The sequence below is a fragment of the Hemibagrus wyckioides genome, linkage group LG25 (assembly GCF_019097595.1).
Source record: "Hemibagrus wyckioides isolate EC202008001 linkage group LG25, SWU_Hwy_1.0, whole genome shotgun sequence".
Classification (NCBI taxonomy): Eukaryota; Metazoa; Chordata; class Actinopteri; order Siluriformes; family Bagridae; genus Hemibagrus; species Hemibagrus wyckioides.
In genome coordinates, this window is record NC_080734.1 from 85,182 (window position 1) to 110,977 (window position 25,796).

Genomic DNA, 25,796 nt, shown 5'->3' on the forward strand with positions numbered 1-25,796 from the left:
CTGATGGTCTCTGTTCTGAGTCTGTGTTCTAGTGAAGCAGTGTTAATGTATTCATTGATGGAGAATTCCAAGCTCTTTAGTCGATCTCTGTGGATAAGACACACTGTAAATGTAAATGTAAATGTAGATGTGTATTCAGAACCGTGTAGTGCAGCACTCCCTCTGATCTGGACAGAGGTCTGTCTGTCTGTCTGTCTGGACACATTAATGTGTGACCTGGTAAATAAATCACCACCAAACATAAAGAGTTTAAGCTCAGGACTGAAAGTGATTTATTGTAAATGTAATGAATGTTTATTGTACAAACAGTGAATATAAACACAGCAGTAACAGAAACCCAGCAGTGAGGTCAGTGTGGATGTGCAGGACAGTCGCCTCTGAAAGTACTGCTGGACTACTGACGTGAGAGCTTGTTCTACATTCTATAACTCCTCTCTCCATGTGAGCATCAGGACATGAAGCTGAAACTCTGATCATCATCATCTTCATCTTCTGATCTCAAACCCAAATGTCCTCAGTGAAAAGTAAAAAAAAACAAAAGAGCTGGCCTTAATGTTCCAGCAATTTCAGAGGGGACTGTGTGTGTGTGTGTGTGTGTGTGTGATTTTATACAGAACATTCACACTCAATAAATTTACAGATACACATATTTAATCATCAGTTGTGAGAAAACACACACACACACATAAATATATATATAAGTGCATTGCAACAATGTCCATGGCTAAAAGTGCTATACCAAAAAGAACAGAACATTTATTTATTTAAATAAATAAATAAATAAATAAATAAATAAATAAAGTTTAAAAATCTATGTAATGTAATAACAGTAAAAAAAAGTTAAAAAATAAAACACTGCTGTTGATGAACACTGATAAACAATGCTACCCAATTTAATAGAATAATACACACACACATCTGTCCACACACTCGCTGTGAAGTTAACAACAGTCTGTATAAACATCACACACAGGTGATGAGTGTCAGGTTTCTAATTTAACTCGTGACTGTTTTCTAGAATGTTCTGATAAAATCTCAACATTTCTCTCCTCTGTAGAGCTTCAGACATTTTAACTTCAGAGCTTCAACTTTAACACAAAACAATATTTTAATATTTATCTAATTAAATTACCAAAAGTCTGGGTTTAGGGATTGGGACCATTTGGCACTCAACAAGAAAACAAATCATTTTCACAAATCCACAAAATCTTCACCATCTTCACTTCCTCACATTCCTTCACTTCCTCACATTCCTTCACTTCCTCACATTCCTTCACTTCCTCACATTCCTTCACTTCCTCGCACTCCTTCACTTCCTCGCACTCCTTCACTTCCTCGCACTCCTTCACTTCCTCGCACTCCTTCACTTCCTCGCACTCCTTCACTTCCTTGCACTCCTTCTACAACTTGATTATTATCATATATTTAACTTGAAATTATTTAGACATGAACTCTGTCTTCTGCTGTCATTGCTGCTGGTTTTAATAAAGAACTTTCAGAGATCTGAATCATCTGAATGAGAATCAGTGTTTAAATCCAATCATTTAAATTAGCTTGAGATGATTCTTCAGACGTGATTTCTGATTTCTGAACAGAACCAGAAACTGGCTCATTGAAATCTGCATTAATCAGAATAATAACACTGAAATAACTGATTAGATCTGCGTTATTAATATTACAAAACTAGATCTTAATATAACTGACATTACACACACACACACACACACACGATGGTCCAGAAGTCTACATGTAAAACCACAGCTTGGTCAGATTGGTCAGATAAATATCCACACGGTTATGTCACATGATCAGCGTGATCCAATCAGAGGCGTGTTTTCTGTCTTCCTGCTGCGCTCTCTTTTAATTCATTTGTAATTTTATCTAAAAATAATTCACTCCTCTACATAAGCAGCGTTTGATAAAGACATGATTTTGTGTGTTTTTTTAGAGTGAATTGTGGAACCTGGAGGAGGTGTGAAATTATGAATGTATTCTATCGTAAGATATTATGAATGTATTGTTATACTGGAGTGTTTAAATATTTACAGAAACAAACAGTTCAAAATGGCAGACACTTAATGCTCTTAAAGCTGACGGGAAATAATGCTCTTGGATCAGATTCATTTTGTGGAAGTGTTGTTGTTTCAGACAGACTCCGCCCCCTCACATGCGTAAAGCTCACTTGTCAAAACATCTCAGAGTTTCTGAGTTCAGTGTGATAATTACAGCATTAAATCCTCACAAGGGCTTAAATAACAAAAAGATTCTCAATGAGTGACAAGGGTGGAGTTAAAGGGGTGGGGTCAAAGGGGCAGGGTTAAAGGGGGCAGGGTTAAAGGGGTGGAGACTAAAGCAGAATAAAATATTAGTCTTTAAAGAAGCCATTTTAAATAAAATAACTAAAAAGTGGATCAGTGAGTAAAAGGAGCTAATGTTCGGTCACTGATGAGACCATTATATCTTGTCGTCACTGTTTTTTAATTTTTGTTCAGTATTTCTGCAGCAAAGCTTTATAAATACTGTCATTTGATTACATTTTAACTTTATTATATTTCTGTTGCATTGAGCTGCTTAGTGCTGTTTAGCTTTAGCCACATTCTCATTAGCAGACATTCACACTGCACCAGGAAATAAAAGATACTTATATACAGATATATCACACTGTGTGTGTGTGTGTGTGTGTGTGTGTGTGTGTTTTAATGCATAGCACAGTTATAATGCAGATTTATAACCATTCACTTTAAACCTAAAGCACTGAATCTCCTCAGTGTGTATCCTCCAGGGGTCAGTTTTCCTCCAGGTCACACACACACACACACACACACACACACGTAGAGAGATCACTCGAGACTTTCAGAGTCTTCACCGCTTAATTATTACTTCAAAGTGGGATTTTTTCTGCTCCTCTTTAAGTGGTTTTTTACAGAAATAACATGAGATTAATGATGTAGAGCTTCTCCAGATGATCTGAGAAGTATCTAAATGTGGAACAGCTTGATGGATGATGGAGACTCTCTTCAGACTCAGTGTCTCTAGCTTTTTTAGGGTTTGATCTTTTTCTCAGTGTGAGTCAGTGTGATGAAGCCTCAGTTTAATGTCTGTAGATTTTGTTCTCCACTCTGACACGCTGCTATCAGTCTCCAGCCATGCTTCCTGTGATGACAATAAACCTTCCTTTTCCTTCTGCTGAAACTCAAGCTTAGAGCATCATGCTACAGCGCTGTGCTTCATCACAGGAACAGCGTGTCACCATCAGCACAGGAATCATATATTTATCGAAATATTTCGTTTTATTTCTGTAAACACTTGCTTTAAAGAAGCAGAAAAGTTTCTGAACACAGATCTGGTGCTGGGACGCAGCAAAAAGAGAAATAATCACTGCACCTGAATGATTTCAGGAGACTATAGAAATCTCTGGAACATTTGCAAACACTCAAATGTCCAGGAAATTAGCTAGGAGTTCTTAGCTGAAGCTGATCATGAATAAAGTGTTCTGTCACAGAGGACATTTTGTTTGTAGGTTTGTTTATAAGCTTACATTCTACATCCTGTTTTTGTTGGTAAGTAAATTCTAAAAATCCACTTCAGTGAGGAGAAATGATGTGAACAGCTAAAAGAGCTGACACACAGAAAAATACACACATCTGAGTAAGTAGTGTTTAGTGACTAGTTTACATTATAAACACACACACACACACACACACACACGTCTCTGAAGCAAGCAACAGGTTTCTATGTAATACAGCATTATCTTTCAGCGTAGTCGTGTTCTATAAAGCATGAAGGCATTCACTCAGCAGTTACTCTGGACTCCAACACACTTCACCTTCTTCAGGTCACTTATTTACCACCTCGCTTGGCAGATTTCTTTTTTTCTGCAGCAGGTGGCACTATCACCTTCACACCTCCTCCAGGTTCCACAATTGAGTTTATGACTGTGGAGATAATTGAGAAATAAAGAAGAGTTAAGGAACATGCAGCAGTTCTGAGCAGCTGAGAAGACTGAATGAAATAAAGGTCTTGTGTCTGACCCTCCAGCTGTCTCTGGGCTCTCCTCAGCTCCTGCAGGATGGATGAGATTTCCTGCAACACAAATGATTATTCATTATTAAAAGAGAAAACTCACATCCAGCCTCTGTGTTTGGAATTAGGGTGAAACACATTTACTGGAAAAGTGAAGAATCAAAGCTGAAGAGATGAAACATCTGATCACTCTGAGTCAACCTCAATCACACAGAGGTGGAGGTCAGGAAACGGATGCTGACATAGGGTCATTTACACTGCTGTGGGGTTCAGCTTCAAACTGCTACAGTTGTATTTTAGGATCTGTGTTTAATGAGACAGTATTGTGTTTAGATGTGAAGTGTACAGTGTGTAACATTAACACACTGTTTGTCCCACTGTCCAGTCCTGCTCTTATTACTGACCTGCTGAATGATTACTTTCCGTCTGCATCACTTTTCCTTCATTATCCCGAGTTCATGGTGAAATACATTACTATTTCATCTCCTTTTTCTATTTCTCTTTTTTTCACATTGTGCATAAACATTAAAACCCCATAGACCCCTCCCTGCTGCACTCTTATAATCTAAACAGATAAGGTCTAAACAAAAAAAACAACATAAAGATGTATTTATGGAATCATAAAGTCAGAGGTTTTCATCTTTACTACACTAAACACACACACTGCTACACGCTACAACATCTTTCTCTTACAGATGTTTAGAATATGAAAGAGTGCACAACATCCTTTATCCAGATTTTAAAGCTTGGTGGAAACTTTTCCTTCTGTTTATGCGTGTCCTCTGGCCCGGTCAGCAGGGCTGTGAAGCTGGTTATATTCTCAGGATGTTTAGTTAGTTCGAGATTCTGTGGCTCTGCAGTAAGAGGAGATGTTTCTACAGGAATTTTCAGAAGACTGATTTCCAGAAAGTGCAGAGAGAATCAGTTCTCTTAGATGTGTCTTTATTCACTTCTGATACCTGACCAGGTCAGTCCTGAGATCAGACTTTATTCCACACATTCAGGTCTTCCAGTTCAGTTGAGATAAAAACTAATAAAACAACAATGAAGTGTTAAGGTGTGAGGGACAGTAAACAAAGTGTGTACCTGCTACACTGATGTTCATTGATAAAGGGGAGTGGCCTGAGACTCAGAATCGCTAATTAATGAAGAAGATTCTTGTCCAGAAAAAACGTCTGTTCAGGAATAACGTTTATGAGTAATTTTTGGATATAGGACTAGGGAAGAACCAAACTTCTAATATTCCATATGTTTTGAGAAATAATTGGATTGCAGCAGCTGATTTGGAGCATGCTGCTGTTCTGGGTGAGCTTCTGGGAGACGTTACATGGTTTATATCTCCTGCTAAAATAAGATGATACATACAAACATCTACTATCCTCCAAATGAGAGCATAAACATTATCTAAGATAGCAGGAGTATAGTATAATCAACCCACTATTATAATATCGGACCTGCGGTATTGGCTTCTACCTTCAACACTGAAACTGGACATTTTTATTCATGAGCAGATCCTCTAGATGTTCCTCTATATTTGGAGTGAACTTCGGAGTGGTAGGACTGACCTTCTCCTCCTCTGAGTCTAAAATGTTCTACAGTGTATAATTGAGTTTCCTGAAAGACTCCTTTTCCCACATACATTTCTTTCACACGTTACTGACGTTTGAACTTGGTCTGATTCCCTGTGTGGGATTTCTCTAAATTCATCACCTCTGGATGTTGAAATCTTGTTTCAGTTCTGTTGTATGTAATCTGAACCTTGCTGGATGATAATGTCATACAAGATGCCTTCACACCCATGAAGCAGTTTTTTCACATCACTGAATGAAGATCTAGCCTGAGCCACACTTGGAGGAGAATCAGGAAATTTGTGCAGAGCTCCATCTTTTCTGGCTGGAGGATTTCCACAGTTATGTAGTTTATCTACACTGGTGTGAGCTTTATCTCCTGGATTTTTTGCAGTGACCGCTGAGATCTGTCAATCAGAATATCTTTCTCCAAACCTCTAGCACTTCCTCCAGAAATCTGAAGATGGGATTCTGGGGATCTTCAGTTCAGAGTTTCTAATATGTTCAATATTCTGATATTTATTTCTCCTCATCTTTACTTGCATATCTAGGTATTTATGGTGTAGGCTGGTCAGCTCTGTGTGAAGTGGACAACAGAATGTTAACTCATCAGAGCACACAGACATGCCCTGCTCCACCTCTGACCACTAATCCAGAGTGTAGTGATGTGGCCGTGATAAAGAGCTCAGAGATCCCCGCTTTCAGTGAGGAGAGGACTTCAGTCCAGGATTCGGTCAGATTGGGGCGTGTCAGTGTCCTGTATTTCCCCAACATTATAGAGGTCATTCACATGCTAATGGCAAACTTTCACTCATAAAAATATCAATATGAACAGCAGAGCTAGCTAATATCCATTGTCACCTGCTTGTTAGCGCCACCTTCCACACATACATTTTCATGGAACAAATCAACAGTTAGGAAAAAACAAAACTGAAGATTAAGTGATGATTAAGGAACTGAAATAAATCTCCTTCATAAAAATATAACGATGTAAATCTCAGTCTTCTTCTTACTTTGTTGGAGGTTTTAATGATAGGAACTTCATCTTCAGCGTTTATTTTTGCTTCAATCTCCTCCCAGACCTCTGTGGTGTTGTGGAATAAAGATCTGCAATAAACATACACACACACACACACAGAGAAAATAGTGAAATCCTTCACCATGTCATGTAAATGAGTGTGTGTGTGTGTGTGAGGTAAAGTGTATGTAATGTAGAGAGTGTGTGATATGTGGTGTTTGAGTGATGTGAGGAAATGATGATGATGATGTTCATGATGATGATGATGATGATGATGATGGTGTAGATCAGGGTTCCCCAACCTTTTTTGTACCATGGACCAGTTTGATACTGGACAATCTTTCCGTGGCCTGGGGGAGGGGGCGGTTGACTGATAGGGGGAGCTAGTGACATTTGTTTTGGGGTCATTTAATGCCGAGATCACACTGAACGGTTCGCAAACTGCATTTCACAACCGAATGTATGCGAGAAATAATAAGGAAATAAAGCAAGATCACATGTGAGATCAGAGTTCTTGCGAAAGACTGGAAATAGATCCCCAGAAAAAGTTCTCCATTCTATTGGTCAGTGCGGGGAACAAGGATTGTGTGTTCTGCAGAGTTAAACTAATAAATAATTTTGCAGTGTGCTGCTGATGCGGCTGGTCAAGCAAATATTTCTGCTTTATTTCTGTTTGATGTAATTGTAAAGCTTATTTATTCTAATAGAACTATATTTAAGACATTTTCTTCTGATAAAAACCGATCAACTCTAATAAACTATAATATTGTGCTTTAACTGAAGCCATGCTTGCTGATATTGTGGTCTATAACTCCTCCCTGAACTGACCGCTGCCCTGTGTCTCACTCTCTCATTGGCTGTAGGTCACTGAGGAATTTTTCAGTCAGAATTCCTTTCACACTGCAGGATTTTGAGTCACCGACAGGTCCAGATGTTTAGCATGGCAAATATTTCAAGGTGACTTGCTCAGATCGCGTCTTTGGTAATTCACACTGTGTGATTGTCACTCACGTGAAGTTGCTCCGATTTGCCTTCGATTTTAGGCATTTGATGGTGATTTCGCAAAACCTGTCGGTGACTGAAAATCAGGGTTAAACTCGTGCAGTGTGAACTGGGCATTACTGATGTATGGAAAAACCTGAGACTGCGTCAAATGCAGGAGTGAGGTGCGGTCAGAAGTGGCAATGTTTTCAAATAAAATACATATCATTTTAAATTATATATAAAATTATAAGTTTATTGTTCTTTGAGGCCCGGTACCAAATGATCCATGGCCAGGTACCGGTCTGCGGCCTGGTGGTTGGGGACCCCTGGTGTAGATGATGAGGATGATGGTAATGATGATGATGATCGTGATGATGATGCCATACTTCATCTTTTCGGTGAGTTGCTCTGTGTTCTCTCTGATGGCCTGTGAAAGCTGGGACACAGGGTTCAGCATCAGATTGTCCAAAATCACCTGCAGTAAAACAGCTGGATTAATGAACCAGTGTTAAATCACATTTTTTCACATTTCACAGGTTTAAAACAAAAAGCTGTCAGTAAAAACCTCTTCTCTGCTCCAAGGCCTTCGTTTGGTTCCATCACTGTCCTGATCCACTGGACTCGGGGAACCTGCAGGAACTTTCTGATAACTCAGACTGGCATCTGGGATGTGATGCACCAACTGCAGCAGAAACAGACACAACACAAACATGTCATCAGTGTGCATTTAGAGCAGTGAGATGATGACCCTCAGATGCTCCTCAGAGTCTTCAGTGAGGCAGAACCTGATTGTTGTAAAGATTAAACTGGAACACAGACATTTAGAAAAGGATAAAGATGCTACATGCATGAAGATCTTTCTAAATTGATAAACTGTCTAAAAGAACTAGAACTAAACCCCAGTGAGTGTAACGATGCTAAAGCAGGAGGTGGTGTGAGCTTCATGCTGTGTGAGAGGTCTGACTCCAGTCTTCTATACAATTGAATAACATTCATTAATAAAGTCATGAACACTCAGGGATATAAAATGTAAGTTCTATACAGACTTTATGTCATGCACTGTTTTTAAAATATTCTTCAAAGCGCTGGTCCCACCTCCTCTCGGGCGGAGATAGTGGATGCAGGTGTGTGTGGAGCGGAGCCTGGTGGACTGTTGTACCCCGTCGCTGCAGGTGTATGTGTGTCAGCATCTCCAGCTACATCGTGGATTTCACGTGCGAGAATAGCAAGATCTTTGGCCAAGTCCTGACTCAGTCTGTACAACACACACACACACAAACACACCAAATTGGGATTATAAACCATTACTCTTCTAGATCTGTGGATCAATGGTTTTCCTTTGAAGTTATGAGATGTTGAGTGGATCTGACCTGGCGATCTCTGCACTGTGATTGGTCCAGTTCTGGTAGTGCTCGTTTTGTGCTTCATCGTCCTCTATGTCCAGCCGAGTGGGAATGAGTCTCTGTGGGGTTTGTGTCTGAGTTGAAGCTGAAGTGAGGGAGCATTTAGTTTTAGAGCTGACATCATGCTCTTCCTCTGACGTGGAGGAATAATCAGAACCTTTCTGTCTCGAACGAAAACCTGCAGAGGAACAAGCAGCAGAGAGAACATGAACACCTTAGTGTTTTTCATTTATATTACAGAATTATTTTTTGAGGTAAATGCTGGATTCAGTGTTTGATTAATGAATTTTTGTTGTGTACTCAGATTACTGACCCATAAATAACACAGAATGTGTGTGTGTGTGTGTGTGTTACTCACTGCCTGTGCCCGAGTGTTTGGTCTGATTAGTGCGTGTGCGACTGGACAGATGTTTCTCTGCTGTTGGAGAGATTTTGGTTGGTTTTGTTTCACTAGTGGACATTCTCCTCCCGTTAGTGCTGGAGTCCGAGGGACGGCTTTGTGTTTGTTTGGTCAGTGATTCGTTATCACTTGGAGTGGTGAAGGATCCTGTGCGTTTACGTGGCATCGCTAAAATGTCTAATCTTGAGAGCTTTTTGGTGTCTCCAGAGAGTTTTGTGTGTTCTGAACCCTGAGATGCACGGTCTGTTTCCACACCTTCATTATCGGATGTTTCCCCGAGTCGAGCGCGGCGCAGCATGGAGGCCCGCGTCGGTCTAGGAGCTGAGAGACTATTGGAGCGGGTCAGAACCTGGTGAGCTGCTTTATTGGACTTGTTTGAGTCTTGGTTTTGCAGAGACACTGAGAGTTTCTTGCGACTAGAAGGTCGAGATGTTGATTCATGATCAGACGAGGCAGTTTCGGTTTGGCCATGAATCTGATGATTGTCAGAAAAATCTAAGGAGCCGCTGTTTCCGGTGCTGCGGCGTAAATGGAGACGACGTGTAGATTCCGATTTAGTGGCGCTGGTCTCCGTAACTGCATTATTGCGACGTTTTTCTGAAAGTCGCTCTCGAGCTGTTGGCTGTCTGCTTTTCTCCTGAGAAGTCAAACCTAAAGAAGATTTATCCTTACGAAGTGCACTAGAAGAGGTATGCTTCTTAATAGTGCTAACAGGCACATTTTTACTGCTCACTAAGCTCACAGTGCTCGCTGTGTCCACATCTGATTCACCAGATAGAGAATCTTCAGCTTGTTCAGGAGAACTTTCCTTTTTCTGCTTTTGAGAAGATGTGGATTGCTTCTTTTCCTTTGATAAAACTTCTTGTTCACTTCCTAGGGTGCCTAAATCCCGTAAAGTGGGATGACTTGAGATGTGAGGTAACTTTTTAACCTGGATGTTGTCACTTGGTCTGTCTTTGGTGAAACTCTCCTGGCGAACGAAAGCCGATGACGGAAGTTCTTTGGTGGGAATAGGATCTTTGTTATGGATTTGGAGATTTGGTGCTGATGAGTTTGGCTTCACTGCTCGCTTGTGCTCCTGGCTGCTCAGGTGTCGTATTAGGACAGTAGTAGGAGGCATCTTGGGGGAAGGAGCACGCTCAGCTTGAGAAAGAACTGGACTCCGTGAAGCATCGGATTTGTAGAAGCCTTCCTCAGAGCCGATGTAGAAAGAAGTGGACTTTGGCTGGATGTTTTCGGACACTAATGGTGCCATCATTCTGTACTGCTCCTGACTCTTTGAGCTCCTGTCCAGGATTGAGCTATCATCAGAACGACTGGTGTCACTCAGGCTATCGTGATCCACATCTTCCTGAACCTTTAACCTCTGAGTGGAATCCGGCTGTGACATTCTAGAAACTTTTTCAGATGGATCATTCTCCACGCTGGGTTCAGTCCGGATCAGGATACAGGGAGTGGTACTCTCCTGCCTTTCTCCTGCAGAAGGAACCTGAGGGAGAAGACGTCTGGTTTTGGAGCTCTGAGTACACTCTGATTCTGACTGGTCCACACTTTGGCTTGGTGCGGCTTTGACATCTGCAATGACATTAGATTTAACAATGATTAAAAAAATCATTCAATTAAAGAGGGTAAAAGAAGTAGTGAACATTCCAGGAGTGTTCAACACCTCACCTCTTTGTGAATCAGATCCTTGAGGTGGACTTCCTGAAGGTGGCGCTGTACCTACAGAGTCACTGTAAGGATCTGCTAAACTTGCCCACCGAGACACCCACTTAGGTCCAGACAGGTCAGAATGTCCCTAAATTTAATAAAGAACATTTACATCACAACAATCTGGAGGAAAGTGTTCAGTAATCAAGGTTCAGGAAAAAGAGTCTGAACATGTTAAAGATTGCACACACACACACACACACACACACACACACACACACACCTTTAAACCTGGAAATATTCAGACAGAAAAAAGGAAATACAGTAATATCTCACACATCCGCGAGGTTACATTCCAGGACCCATCGCGAATTACGAGGTTTCGCGGATGTTTGGTGGAGTCACTAAAAATGCTAATACTGTATTGTAAATGCTTATTTTTAGAGTATAAACCCTACATATGACCCCAATGATGCTCCCAAAACACTTTAATTTCATTTAAAAGTTAGCTTAATACATTACCCTTAAAAAAGAAATAAATGTTTGACGTAAAAATAGAGAACAGTATCGCCTGTATAAAAACCAAGGAAAAAATCACTGAGATCTTATTCACACTTACAGAATATCCACGCGTGTTGAACTGAGTACAAGAAGCAGGGAAATGAACCGCGACATCATGCATACAAAGCATCGTAGCTATCAGCCAATCAGCAGCTAGATAAAACTGTTAATGTTTCATTTAAAATGTGTCTTAGACACAAGATGCTCGAATTGCCACATTACCGTATGAAGCGTATATTTACATCTGCTACCGCAGAGAGATTTACCGATAGTCTCCCAGAATTATCTCGCATGATTGGTTCACCTTCTGACCCCACAGAACTTGACCAGGAGACTGATTACCTGGAGTCAATGTTTCACAACACCCTAGACACTGTAGCTCCACTTAAAAGGAAAAAAATTAAAGACAAGAAACTAGCACCCTGGTACAACGACCACACACGAGCTTTAAAACAATCAGCTAGGAAACTAGAGCGTAAATGGCATCAAACTAAATTAGCAGTATTTCAGATTGCGTGGAAGGAAAGCCTTCTGAGATACAAAAATTCTCTTAGTGCTGCTAGATCAGCGTATCTCTCTGCCCTAATCGAAGATAACAAAAACAATCCTAAATTTTTATTTAGCACTGTAGCAAAACTAACTAGGAGTAAAACCACTGTAGAAAAGCGCACACCATCTACATTTAGCAGCAATGACTTCATGAATTATTTCAATGAAAAAATTGACAATATCAGGCAAAAAATTCAGACTATTAATTTAAAACCATATTATTTGATTGATAATCCTTTAGATAATATAACTATTTCTGATCAGAGCTTAGAGTGCTTCACTCCACTCCAAGAGCCTGATCTAATTTCACTAATTTCTTCTTCAAAATCTTCTACCTGCATCCTAGATCCTTTACCCACATCTTTCCTTAAACAGATATTACCAGTAGCTACTAAACCCCTTCTAAAAGTAATTAATTCTTCCCTAAGCACTGGCTATGTGCCTAAATCCTTTAAGCTAGCAGTTATCAAACCCTTGATTAAAAAACCGGACCTCGACCCCTGTCAGCTGTCTAACTATAGACCGATATCAAACCTGCCCTTTATCTCCAAGATCCTAGAAAAGGCTGTAGCACAGCAGTTATGTTCAGACCTGCATAGAAATAACATTTATGAAATGTATCAGTCAGGATTTAGGCCTCATCATAGCACAGAGACAGCACTGGTTAAAGTGGTCAATGACCTGTTACTGACCTCTGATCAGGGTTGTGTCTCCCTACTGGTGTTACTGGATCTTAGAGCAGCTTTTGACACCATTGACCACACTGTTCTACTTGATAGACTAGAACATGTTGTTGGTGTTAAAGGAACAGCCCTCTCCTGGCTCAGGTCTTATTTGACTGACCGTTATCAGTTTGTAGATCTAGATGGTGACTTCTCCATGCATACCAAGGTTATGTTCGGTGTTCCACAAGGTTCTCTCTTAGGCCCACTGCTTTTCTCCCTATATATGCTACCCCTTGGTGTAATTATTCGTAAACATGGTATTAGCTTCCACTGTTATGCAGATGACACACAGCTATATGTTTCAGCTAAATCAGATGAGAGCCACCAGCTTATTAAGATAGAAGAATGTGTAAAGGACATTAGACACTGGATGGCCACTAACTTCCTCCTGCTTAATTCGGACAAGACAGAGGTGCTTGTACTAGGACCACAGGCAGTTAGAAGTGAGCTTTCTGATTACAGAGTAATGGTGGATGGTCTTTTGGTTTCATCTTGTCCAGCAGTAAAAGATCTTGGTGTGATTATTGACTCTGGTCTTTCATTTGAAGCTCATGTAGATAATATCACTCGGGTAGCCTTCTTCCATCTTAGAAATATCGCTAAGATAAGAAATATGATGTCGCTTCATGATGCAGAGAAAGTAGTTCATGCTTTTGTTAGCTCTAGGTTGGATTATTGTAATGTCTTACTGTCTGGATGTTCCAGTAGGAGCAGAAACAAGCTCCAGTTAGTCCAGAATGCAGCAGCTAGAGTCCTAACTAGAACCAGAAGATATGAACACATCACTCCTATTTTATCCACACTACATTGGCTCCCAGTCAGATTTCACATTGATTATAAAATACTGTTACTGACCTATAAAGCACTAAATGGTCTCGCGCCGCAGTACCTGAGCGATCTTTTAGTCTTTTATGATCCGCCACGCCTACTCCGATCAAAGGGTGCTGGTTACCTGGTAGTACCTCAAGTAGCAAAGGCTACAGCAGGGGGCGGAGCTTTCTCTTTCAAAGCCCCAAAGTTATGGAACAGCCTTCCAATTAGTGTTGGGGATTCAGACACAGTCTCAGTGTTTAAGTCTAGGCTGAAGACACATTTGTTTAGTCGAGCTTTTAATTTATAGTTTTTCTTAGGTAAAGGAGCAGATCTGGAAGGTTCATGGTCATAGAGTGTTTGGTGACTGGGATGTGTTGGATGCTGTCATCTTACCACCCTCACAAGTCGCTCAGGTCACTGACTGTGAAGTGGTTGGATGCTTTATGTCCCGAGAAACCTTCATGTCTGTGACCTTCTGGCTCTCCCTTTTAGTTATAATGTCATAGCTAGTCTTGCCGGAGTCCCTGCCTGCACTTTACACATAATTCTACATTGTCTTTAAGCATCACATGATCAGAAACTTAATATCTTTCTCTTTCTCTCTCTACCTTCTCTGTGGAGCTATACACCCCACTCCTGACCTCCCAGTGTTTGCCAGTTTCCAGTGTGACCACTGCCCTACCCCTGGTCGGAGTCTCACCGCCTGATGGTGCCCACTGATGCTGTGGATGGATCTGTGTGGACCAGGAGACAGCCATGGACAGAGACACTTGGGGACTTTCACACCATCACAGATCTGCCATTTCGTCTGTCAGCCCGTGACAGCAAAGAACTAGTGTTTATAATGACCTTAGAAACTACACTGACCTAATAGTTCCTCATAGTTCCATTGATTTCTGTTGTAGAAAGGACATTAATCAGTTACAGTTACATTATTTACTGTTTAGTGTCACCCAAATGAGGATGGGTTCCCTTCTGAGCCTGGTTCCTCTCAAGGTTTCTTCCTTATTCCATCCCAGGGAGTTTTTCCTTGCCACTATTGCCACAGGCTTGCTCATTAGGGATAAAATAGGGTAAAATAGTTTAATAATTAAATTTAATGATTTATTCTTATTTCTAGTTATTTAGTTATTTTTATTTTCCCCTTTCTCTGTTTTTCTTCTTTTGTAAAGCTGCTTTGAGACAATGTTCATTGTAAAAGGCGCTATAAAAAATAAATTGAATTGAATTGAATTAATGCTCTGTGATTGGCTACTTCCAACCCTTCCAGCCAATAGAGTGTCGTAATGGCTGTACCGTACATATGTGATATTGGCGACATTCAATATCATTAAAATAACATTTATATTTTATTTATATTGATATTTTGAGATTTTACTTTTATATTTATATTACTAAATTAATAAACTACATTTTTCTTAATAATTTTGCATTAAAAAGCATGAAAATGTATAAATGGCCACGAAATGAGTAATTATTAAATTAATAAACACTTTTGCAGGATTTTGTGAGGATTTCACGGGTCTGCAAAAAATGCACAGATGCAAATTAATTAATTTCTCTGATCAGTGAAGTTGCGAATCGTGAGACACGGATCTGCGAGGCATTACTGTAATCAAATTCAGTAGGGCTTCATCAGAACATTATACATTATACATTGACAGCTTCTGCTCAGATCTCAGCGTGTCTAGTGGACATTTCATCTTGGATGACAGCTCATCAGCTGAAATTTAATCTCAGCAAAACTGAACTGCTGGTCATCCCAGGTGATTCATCCCCAGCCCAGGATCTTGCATTATCTCAGAACAACTCAATGATCTCCCCTTCAGCCACTGCTCGCAACCTTGGGGTAACCATGGACAATCAACTGTCCTTTTCCTCCCATGTTGCTAATGTGACACGCTCATGTCGGTTTCTTCTGCACAACATTAGAAGGATTCGGTCATTCCTATACACACAGGCTACTCAAGTGCTTGTTCAATCTCTGGTTATTTCGAGACTGGACTACTGCAACTCTTTACTGGCAGGTCTTCATCTGAATGCAATTTTCAACTTCCAATTTTTTTTAAATAATTCAATATTTCACTACACCCTTAAGAATGAAGCTTAAGTAAAAAAATAAATAAAACTAGCACTCTGCTATAATGACCACAGTATTTACAGCCAAAGCATAAAATTCAGTGTGACATATTCTGGTTATACCAAACTGTCAGACAGCAGTGACTTAACCCTGATCCTCATTTAACCCTGATCCTCATTTAACCCTGATCCTCCTTTAACCCTGATCCTCCTTTAACCCTGATCCTCCTTTAACCCTGATCCTCCTTTAACCCTGATCCTCCCTTAACCCTGATCCTCCCTTAACCCTGATCCTCCCTTAACCCTGATCCTCCCTTAACCCTGATCCTCATTTAACCCTGATCCTCCCTTAATCCTGATCCTCATTTAACCCTGATCCTCCTTTAACCCTGATCCTCCTTTAACCCTGATCCTCCCTTAACCCTGATCCTCCCTTAACCCTGATCCTCCTTTAACCCTGATCCTCCTTTAACCCTGATCCTCATTTAACCCTGATCCTCCCTTAACCCTGATCCTCATTTAACCCTGATCCTCCCTTAATCCTGATCCTCATTTAACCCTGATCCTCCCTTAACCCTGATCCTCCCTTAACCCTGATCCTCATTTAACCCTGATCCTCCCTTAATCCTGATCCTCCCTTAATCCTGATCCTTCGTTAACCCTGATCCTCCCTTAACCCTGATCCTCCCTTAACCCTGATCCTCCTTTAACCCTGATCCTCCTTTAACCCTGATCCTCATTTAACCCTGATCCTCCCTTAACCCTGATCCTCCCTTAACCCTGATCCTCCCTTAACCCTGATCCTCCTTTAACCCTGATCCTCCTTTAACCCTGATCCTCCCTTAACCCTGATCCTCCTTTAACCCTGATCCTCCCTTAACCCTGATCCTCCTTTAACCCTGATCTTCATTTAACCCTGATCCTCATTTAACCCTGATCCTCATTTAACCCCGATCCTCCCTTAATCCTGATCCTCATTTAACCCTGATCCTCATTTAACCCTGATCCTCCCTTAATCCTGATCCTCATTTAACCCTGATCCTCATTTAACCCTGATCCTCATTTAACCCCGATCCTCATTTAACCCTGATCCTCCCTTAACCCTGATCCTCCTTTAACCCTGATCTTCATTTAACCCTGATCCTCCCTTAACCCTGATCCTCATTTAACCCTGATCCTCCCTTAATCCTGATCCTCATTTAACCCTGATCCTCATTTAACCCTGATCCTCATTTAACCCCGATCCTCATTGAAATCACATGAGAAAAATGCACTTCATTTTAAGATCAGAATCACACATAACTGGGACAACAATGTGGTTTAGACAGGCTCCGCCCCCTCACGCATACCTCACATATGAATAGTTCTGAAATCTGTACCTATGTCTGAGGTCTGAATGCTGAGGTGTGTCACTGCAGTATTAAACCCTAACCACACACTGAGTCTTCACTCAAATACTCAAGTCACATTGTGCACTTAATAATAAACACGGTTACAAATACCTCCAGGAAGCTTTCTGGATCTGCACTGATGCTAGAATTAAGATCTTCAGCTGATGTGTGCATGAGTTCAGCTTGGGTTTGCTTTAGCATATCTTGCTCATTGATGACCGGTCTGTAAACTCCACTGTATTCTGGAGCATCCAGCACTCCAAACACCTGGGGAACACGTAAAAACAGCTGTCATTTATCATATGTTAGAGTAAAGTTATGGAATATCATCTGGGTGGTCTACCTTTACCTGATCAATCATACTGCGAGCTTCTTCCACTTCTTTATCCTGAGACTCAGTCTCAATAGTGTAAGTCCCAGCATCACTCAAACTGTCCTCGTCCTCTGTACGAATTGCCCCTGAGCCTTTAAGGAGTGTTCTAAGGGCTTTAGGATCTGCCCCGGTGCTCAGTACCGGTGTAAATGGAGGTGCAGCTGAAAGACTGGAATCTACACCCCCAGATGGAGGGAGAGAGGGCACGGAAATAGGAGATGAAGTAGGAAGAAGTGTTTGGGGCAGACTGTGTGCGTGTGTCTGTAATGGAGAGGCCGGGTAAGACATGGAGGACGGGGCACATACACGTGAGTCCTCTGGAGACGGAAGGTGGGTGTGTGATGGTGACATCATCACTGGTGGTGCTGACATAGGTGGCGAGGATTCATTAAGAAACTCGTTAACAAATTCTTGAGCAAGTTTGGATTTCTTTCCAATACTGCCGAAAGGTTTGATGGTGATTGCTGGAGAAGAGCGAGAGGAAGAGGACGTGATAGAACAGGAAGTGCCCGAAGATGAAGGGGAAGTGCCACCCTTGCTCATTGTGTCCTCCGTCTTCTCCCTCTTTAGTGAGCTTGATCTTTGATGAACTCCGTGACTTAAGCCCTTTAGTGGAACTGTGATCTGTTGTGTAGGAGGAATATTTCCATGAACAGATGCAGGCCTTTCAGCTCCTTTACGCCGTTCCAGCTTCACTTTGAGGGCTGAATAATTATCACCATGCACAGGATTGTGGGTAAAAGACTGGGAACGTTTCTTGCGTGGATTATCGTCAAAAAATTCAATAATAAAGGCCTGTTGGCTCAGTGGTTCCTGATGCCCACATTTCAGCTGGCTTTGAGCTGGAGGTGAAGGTTCTTCTACTGCAGTTCCTTCAGGAACGCTGGAGAAGTCATGAATCTGTTTAGGTGGTGATGGAGGTTTGTAAGTCTCAGGTGGTTCTAATGTTTTTGACAAATTTGATTCCTCTGATTGGACTGAGTGATGAGATTTACTCCTCTTTCCTTTTATTACAGGATCTTCAGAATCACTCTGAGTGCCATCTTCATGATGGTGTCCTGTATCAGTGAGAGCAGAGACATTTTATTTAAATATATAGACTTTTATTTGATTTATTATTATTATTATTATTATTATTATTATTGTTGTTGTTGTTATTATTTAGATATGTATGTAAATTATATATATTTCCGTTCAATTGTCTGGGATCAGTTCCAGAATAATCCAAATAAACCCACATTAATATAAAAACCCAATTTTATTCATTTTAAAAACATAAAGAAAGATCTACACTGTCACAGCGAGCCCCATTACGTCCTAATTGATTATTAGAAAACCCTTTTGCACTGACCGAACACAGCGGACAACCGGTGTACTGATTACAGGAACATTTAACCCTAACCCTAAACCTAGACCTTTCTTCCTTTTAATGGTAAGAACTTATCACACAATGCTGTGAACTTCTCCTAAGGAAATTTGAAAAGTGACCCCAAACTTTTGAACAGTAGCATATAAAACTCATACATTATAAACACATTTACTTAAATATCATTAAAATGACTGTATCATCTTAGATGGTCAGTATAAACAGTACTGATTGAAATTACCTTTCAGTGTCCTGATGTGCATTGCGAGGTCACTCTTGGTGCTATAAACATCATCGCTGGTTGGTCGCCTTGATGACATCATACCTACATCACTCTGAACCAGCCAATCAGCAACCTTGCTCTCTGGAGACTGGACCTCTGTAGGTGCAGCACTGGTCACTTTAGCACTGGACTGTTTACTGCGCTGGCGAGATGAGAATTTGGTCACATGGTCTTTGATTTTAATTTTTCCTGGTGTACATTCATCAAACTCGATGGTGAAGGAGGCGTGGCTCTGGTAAACGGGCACAGTGGACTTGGGTAAGGCATCTGTGTCCTTGGTGGGAATGTCATTCAGCTCCATTTCTGTGAAGGTGGAGTGGCTTTGAACCTCCTTGGTGGGAATTTCAAAGTAACTTGGTTCTCGATGGTACAGGAATGTAGACTTGCTTTGGCCATCGCGGAATTCCTGAAGAGAGCCGTTCACTTCTGCGTCCTTCAAGACTTCTGTTCAACACACAGAAGTACAACAGAATACATGTACATGTGTCCAGGTACGTGTAGTGTGTGTCGAGTACATGCTAGGACATTACAAAGGAGACTGCTTACAAATCGACTGCAGCTGGAATTACTAACATTCATCTTCAGGATTTAATTCATTTCTCAGGAACACAGCCTGGAATTCTGCAGAACTGGAGTTTGAGCTATAACTAAACATAACCTGTTAGGAGCTGTAACTAAGTTCATTATTAAAGTAAAATTAAATATTTTGTGCTCTGTGGTGATAAGTGAGGTGATGAGTGAGGTGTTGAGTGAGGAGTGTACCTGTTCGACTGTCATCTGTTTTCCGTCCTTCATTAATAAAATCTTTACTTCCTGTATCATCCTCTCCCCACCATGAGGGCTGACCGTATAAAGGAGTGGGACGACACACAGAGGTTTCTGTACACACACATAGATAAACAACATACATATAATAATAATAATAATAAATAGCTAACAATCCATTAATAAATGTTTCATTTTAAGATCCCCCTCTCTCGTTCTCTCTCACCTGTGAGACTCTTGCGTTCAGACCTGTCTGTCTTCATTCTGTCATCCTGCAGATCTTTCTTCTTCAGCTCAGAGGATTTTAAGTCCATCTGCAGCTGGCTTGTGTATTTCTCATGCTGAAACAACAGGGGGCAGTAACACACCATTACACACCATTATACAAAATCACACACCATTATACATCACACACCATTATGCAACATCACACACCATCACATACCATCACACACCAATACACACCGTCAGACACCAATACACACCATCACATACCATCACACACCAATACACACCATCACACACCATCACATACCATCACACACCAATACACACCGTCAGACACCAATACACACCATCACATACCATCACACACCAATACACACCATCACATACCATCACACATCATTACATACCATCACACACCACCACACACACCAATACACACCATCACACACCAATACACACCATCACACACAATCACACACCAATACACATCATCTCATACCATCACACACCAATACACACCATAACATACCATCACACACCATAACACACCAACACACGCCATCACACACCATCACACACCATAACACACCATCACACACCAATACACACCATCACATACCATCACACGCCATCACACACCAATACACACCATAACACACCAACACACGCCATCACACACCATCACACACCATAACACACCATCACACACCATCACACACCAATACACACCATCACATACCATCACACGCCATCACACACCAATACACACCATAACACACCAACACACGCCATCATACACCAACACACGCCATCACACACCAATACACACCAATACACACCATCACATATCATCACACACCATTTCATACACACACTGTCACAGACATACACCATCACAAACACTATCATATACTGTCTGATACCATCTCTCTCTCACACACACACACACGCACCCACCCATTGTCACACACTGTTATATACAGTACTGTCACACGCAGTCACTTCTACAGTGATAACAACAACAACAACAACAACAACAACAATAATAATAATAATAATAATAATAATAATAATAATAATAATGTGTGTGACATAAACTGACCTTTAGAGCCTCCTCTGGTACTCGATGTTGACTTCGCTCCAGAACGTACACATGGGAATGTTTCTCACAGTTAAAGTTAAATCTCATTTACACACACTGCATCTCTCTCTCTCTTTCTCTCTCTCTCTCTCTCTCTCTCTCTCTCTCTCTCTCTCTCACACACACACACACACACACACCAGAAAAAAAGCAGAACAGCTGCTTCAACTTCAGCTTAGTTTAAAATTATTATACAGACAGACAGAAGGATATCATATCCGAAGCGAACGATGTCCGAAAGTTTGAGTGTTATGTATGTCTGATCAGGAATCCTCAGGTCATTCACAAAGGTCTACACACAAACACACACACACACAAACACACACAGACACACACACAAACATTAGAGGTTCAGGCTTCTGAGCTCCGAAGGTTAAACTGTATTACTTGGATCACATTTTATCTGAGTTACATTTTATGTCCAGTGAGTGTTAAAACATAGGCTCAAACAGACACACACACACAAACACACTATATTATATGTATATACACTTATGGCCAAATGTAAGTGGACACTCCTCCAGCAGTTCTGGTGTTTCAGACACACTCACTGCAAACATCTGCACAGACTCGAGTACCTGGACATGACCACTCCTTAAACACTCAGAAGATATGTTCTAGTGACCTGATTAGCATAAAATTATAGAATAGAGAGTGCACAGTCATCACTGCTCTGACGCTGGGACCTTAAACATAAGATCTCTTTCCTTTAAATCATGTGTTGTTAATGTCTGTTCAGTCTAATAACCCTGACCCTGAGTGTGATGTGGAGGAACTCAGCACAGACCTGGAACTTCAATTCAGTTTCAAGCCTTACAAATTCCTTTGTGACAGAATGGACAGAAGTGTCCACAGACACACTCCAACATCTTCCAGAAAGCTTTCCCAGAGTGTTGATGAGTGTTACTGCAGTGAAGGCCTGTGGTTTTTAAATGGGATGTCAAGCAAGTTTATAGAGGTGTGATGGTCAGGTGTCAACATATGTTTGGGCACAGAGTGCAGATGAGTAGTGTTTGTAAGGACTCTGGTGATTGAGATATGTCCTGAGAGACTGTACTGTGACTGCATCATGGGATTGCTCCTTGTTATTGAACAGATAACCAGGAGGTGTTAAAGTGAAGAGAGAGAGAACTTTACCCCATTCAGACTGCCCAGGTCTTTCACCAGGTGCTCATCAGTGGCAGCATTGTAGTTAATCACAGCATGCTGTTTATCAACACTGCGGGACTGAGAGAGTGAGACAGGTGGGGTGAGGCAGGGAGAGTGAGACAGGGAGAGTGAGGGACAGTGAGATAGACAGAGGCAAACAGAGTGAGGCAGGGAGAGTGAGGCAGGTAGAGTGAGACAGATTGAGGCAGGGAGCATGAGAAAGAGTGTGGCAGACAGAGTGAGACAGATTGGAGCAAACAGAGTGAGACAGGGGGAGTAAGATAGAGTTTGAGAGACAGAGAGAGAGCCCGGGAGACAGAGTGAGAGAGTGAGACAGAAGAGATAGAGAGACATGAGAGTCTTCTTGTTATTATTATCAATATGTTATAGGTGATTTGATTACAGTTGATCCAAACACAGGACAGGTTCAGAGAGATAAATGATTAGATGTTCTGTTAGTGACACAGTGTGTGTGTGTGTGTGTGTGTGTGTGTGTGTGTGTGTGTTTAATGACGTCTCACCTGCAGCATGAGCTCACAGTCCTCACGACCCACGAAGATCATCTCCCGAGGCAACCGGTGCCGAGTGCCGGAGCTGCTCACCAAAAACCATGATGTCACACTCATCTTTACTCCACCCACCAGCTACCGAGCATTCTGGGAAACAAAAGGAGGCTAAAGAGTGAGGTTTGGTCCCTTCAACACATGTTCATTCTCATAGTATTGATGTGTATTACTGTGAGATACATCAGGAAGGTCAGAGAGCTTGTACAGTCCAGTCTCCTTAAAATGATTTGACCACTAGCCATGAAAAATGAGCAGATTAGCAAAACTAAAACCCCTGATTACACACACTGAACTCAAGCTGTAGCAAAAAGCAGTAGCATAGCAGTTCTGTTCGGACCTCCATAGAAATAACATTTATGAAATGTATCAGTCAGGATTTAGGCCTCATCATAGCACAGAGACAGCACTGGTTAAAGTGGTCAGTGACCTGTTACTGACCTCTGATCAGGGTTGTGTCTCCCTACTGGTGTTACTGGATCTTAGTGCAGCTTTTGACACCATTGACCACACTGTTCTACTTGATAGACTAGAACATGTTGTTGGTGTTAAAGGAACAGCCCTCTCCTGGCTCAGGTCTTATTTGACTGACCGTTATCAGTGTGTAGATCTAGATGGTGACTTCTCCATGCATACCAAGGTTATGTTCGGTGTTCCACAAGGTTCTGTTTTAGGCCCACTGATTTTCTCCTTATATTCAAGATTCAAGATTCAAGAAGCTTTATTGTCATTTCCCCCACATATATCTGACGCAGTACATAGTGAACTGAAACAGTGTTTCTCCAGGACCTGGTGCTACAGAAACATACAACAACAAAGAGTTCAACATAAAACACACCACAGAGCTAGGACAGAAGATTGTCTTAGCCACGTAAAGTGCACAGTGTGCAGCTAGGTGCAAACAGAACATAGACAAGACAGTGCAAAAGACAATAAATACAATAAAGACAACACAAAAAACACAGGACACTTAGCGCCGAAAAAAGAAAGAAAAGAACATGTGTACTGGAATGTAAGTGAAATAAAATAAGATAAAATGAAATGTAAAAAAAATGTTGTGCAGAAATACACAGCAGCGGTTGAGGTAGTGCAAATAGAAATAAACATAAATGTGACTATAGCAGCGGATGAGAAGGTGATGGTGTGAGATTACACTTATTACACTCACTCTGCTGTGAATGTCAGGACACTTTACTCTGAAATTAACAAACTTGGTCATTTTTCGCTTCCAGATTTTCCTAAAAACATCATTTCCACTGATCTGAGGCATGTGTGAGGGGTGTGTGACGAGTGTATGAGGGGAGTGTGAGGAGTGTGTGAGGGGTGTGTAAGGAGTGTACCAAGGGTATGTGAGGAGAGTGTGAGGGGTGTGTGAGGAGTGTGTGAGGGATGTATGAGGAGTGTATGAGGGGTGTATAAGGAGTGTGTGAGGGGTGTATGAGGGGTGTGTAAGGAGTGTACCAAGGGTATGTGAGGAGAGTGTGAGGGGTGTGTGAGGAGTGTGTGAGGGATGTATGAGGAGTGTATGAGGGGTGTATGAGGGGTGTGTAAGGAGTGTGTGAGGGGTGTATGAGGGGTGTGTAAGGAGTGTGTGAGGGGTGTATGAGGGGTGTATGAGGACTGTGTGAGGAGTGTATGAGGAGTGTGTGAGGGGTATGTGAGGAGTGTATGAAGAGTGTATGAGGGGTGTGTGAGGGGTATGTGAGGAGTGTATGAAGAGTGTATGAGGGGTGTGTGAGGGGAGTGTGAAGGGTGTGTGAGGAATGTATGAGGAGTGTGTGAGAAGTGTGTGAGGGGTATGTGAGGGGTGTGTGAGGAGTGTGTAAGGGGTGTGTAAGGAGTGTGTGAGGAGTGTGTAAGGGGTGTGTAAGGAGTGTGTGAGGAGTGTGTAAGGGGTGTGTAAGGAGTGTGTGAGGAGTGTATGAGGAGTGTGTGAGGGGTGTGTGAGGGGTGTGTGAGGCGTGTGTGAGGCGTGTATGAGGAGTGTATGAGGCGTGTGTGAGGGGTGTATGAGGGGTGTGTGAGGCGTGTATGAGGCGTGTATGAGGGGTGTGTGAGGAGTGTGTGAGGGGTGTATGAGGGGTGTGTGAGGCGTGTATGAGGCGTGTATGAGGGGTGTGTGAGGAGTGTGTGAGGGGTGTATGAGGGGTGTGTGAGGCGTGTATGAGGCGTGTATGAGGGGTGTGTGAGGAGTGTGTGAGGGGTGTGTGAGGGGTGTGTGAGGGGTGTGTGAGGCGTGTATGAGGGGTGTGTGAGGGGTGTATGAGGCGTGTGTGAGGGGTATGTGAGGAGTGTATGAAGAGTGTATGAGGGGTGTGTGAGGGGTATGTGAGGAGTGTATGAAGAGTGTATGAGGGGTGTGTGAGGGGAGTGTGAAGGGTGTGTGAGGAATGTATGAGGAGTGTGTGAGAAGTGTGTGAGGGGTATGTGAGGGGTGTGTGAGGAGTGTGTAAGGGGTGTGTAAGGAGTGTGTGAGGAGTGTGTAAGGGGTGTGTAAGGAGTGTGTGAGGAGTGTGTAAGGGGTGTGTAAGGAGTGTGTGAGGAGTGTATGAGGAGTGTGTGAGGGGTGTGTGAGGCGTGTGTGAGGCGTGTATGAGGAGTGTATGAGGGGTGTATGAGGGGTGTGTGAGGGGTGTGTGAGGAGTGTATGAGGGGTGTATGAGGGGTGTATGAGGGGTGTGTGAGGCGTGTATGAGGCGTGTATGAGGCGTGTATGAGGAGTGTATGAGGGGTGTATGAGGGGTGTGTGAGGGGTGTGTGAGGG

The 25,796-nt window shown here is 41.9% G+C and overlaps 1 protein-coding gene across 2 annotated transcripts in view; it reads right to left on the reverse strand.

The window, feature by feature from the left end:
- Positions 1–259: 259 nt before the first annotated feature.
- The window catches only part of cep170bb (centrosomal protein 170Bb), a 31,078-nt gene continuing 5,541 nt past the window's right edge, over positions 260–25,796 (reverse strand). The window contains exons 2-19 of one of the 2 annotated variants that reach the window (XM_058379762.1): positions 22,991–23,125; positions 22,458–22,547; positions 21,532–21,612; positions 21,282–21,338; positions 20,178–20,292; positions 19,949–20,065; positions 19,145–19,630; positions 17,514–18,595; positions 17,276–17,431; positions 11,068–11,194; positions 9,355–10,971; positions 8,964–9,174; positions 8,689–8,848; positions 8,159–8,275; positions 7,980–8,068; positions 6,605–6,698; positions 4,032–4,083; positions 260–3,935 (exon numbers count right to left, since the gene is read on the reverse strand). In XM_058379762.1, coding sequence (XP_058235745.1) covers positions 3,841–3,935; positions 4,032–4,083; positions 6,605–6,698; positions 7,980–8,068; positions 8,159–8,275; positions 8,689–8,848; positions 8,964–9,174; positions 9,355–10,971; positions 11,068–11,194; positions 17,276–17,431; positions 17,514–18,595; positions 19,145–19,630; positions 19,949–20,065; positions 20,178–20,292; positions 21,282–21,338; positions 21,532–21,612; positions 22,458–22,547; positions 22,991–23,095 — 4,851 coding nt within the window. In that variant the 5' untranslated portion in view covers positions 23,096–23,125 and the 3' untranslated portion in view covers positions 260–3,840. The remainder of the gene's footprint in view (positions 3,936–4,031; positions 4,084–6,604; positions 6,699–7,979; positions 8,069–8,158; positions 8,276–8,688; positions 8,849–8,963; positions 9,175–9,354; positions 10,972–11,067; positions 11,195–17,275; positions 17,432–17,513; positions 18,596–19,144; positions 19,631–19,948; positions 20,066–20,177; positions 20,293–21,281; positions 21,339–21,531; positions 21,613–22,457; positions 22,548–22,990; positions 23,126–25,796) is intronic. The other variant, XM_058379764.1, reaches the window with a different exon arrangement.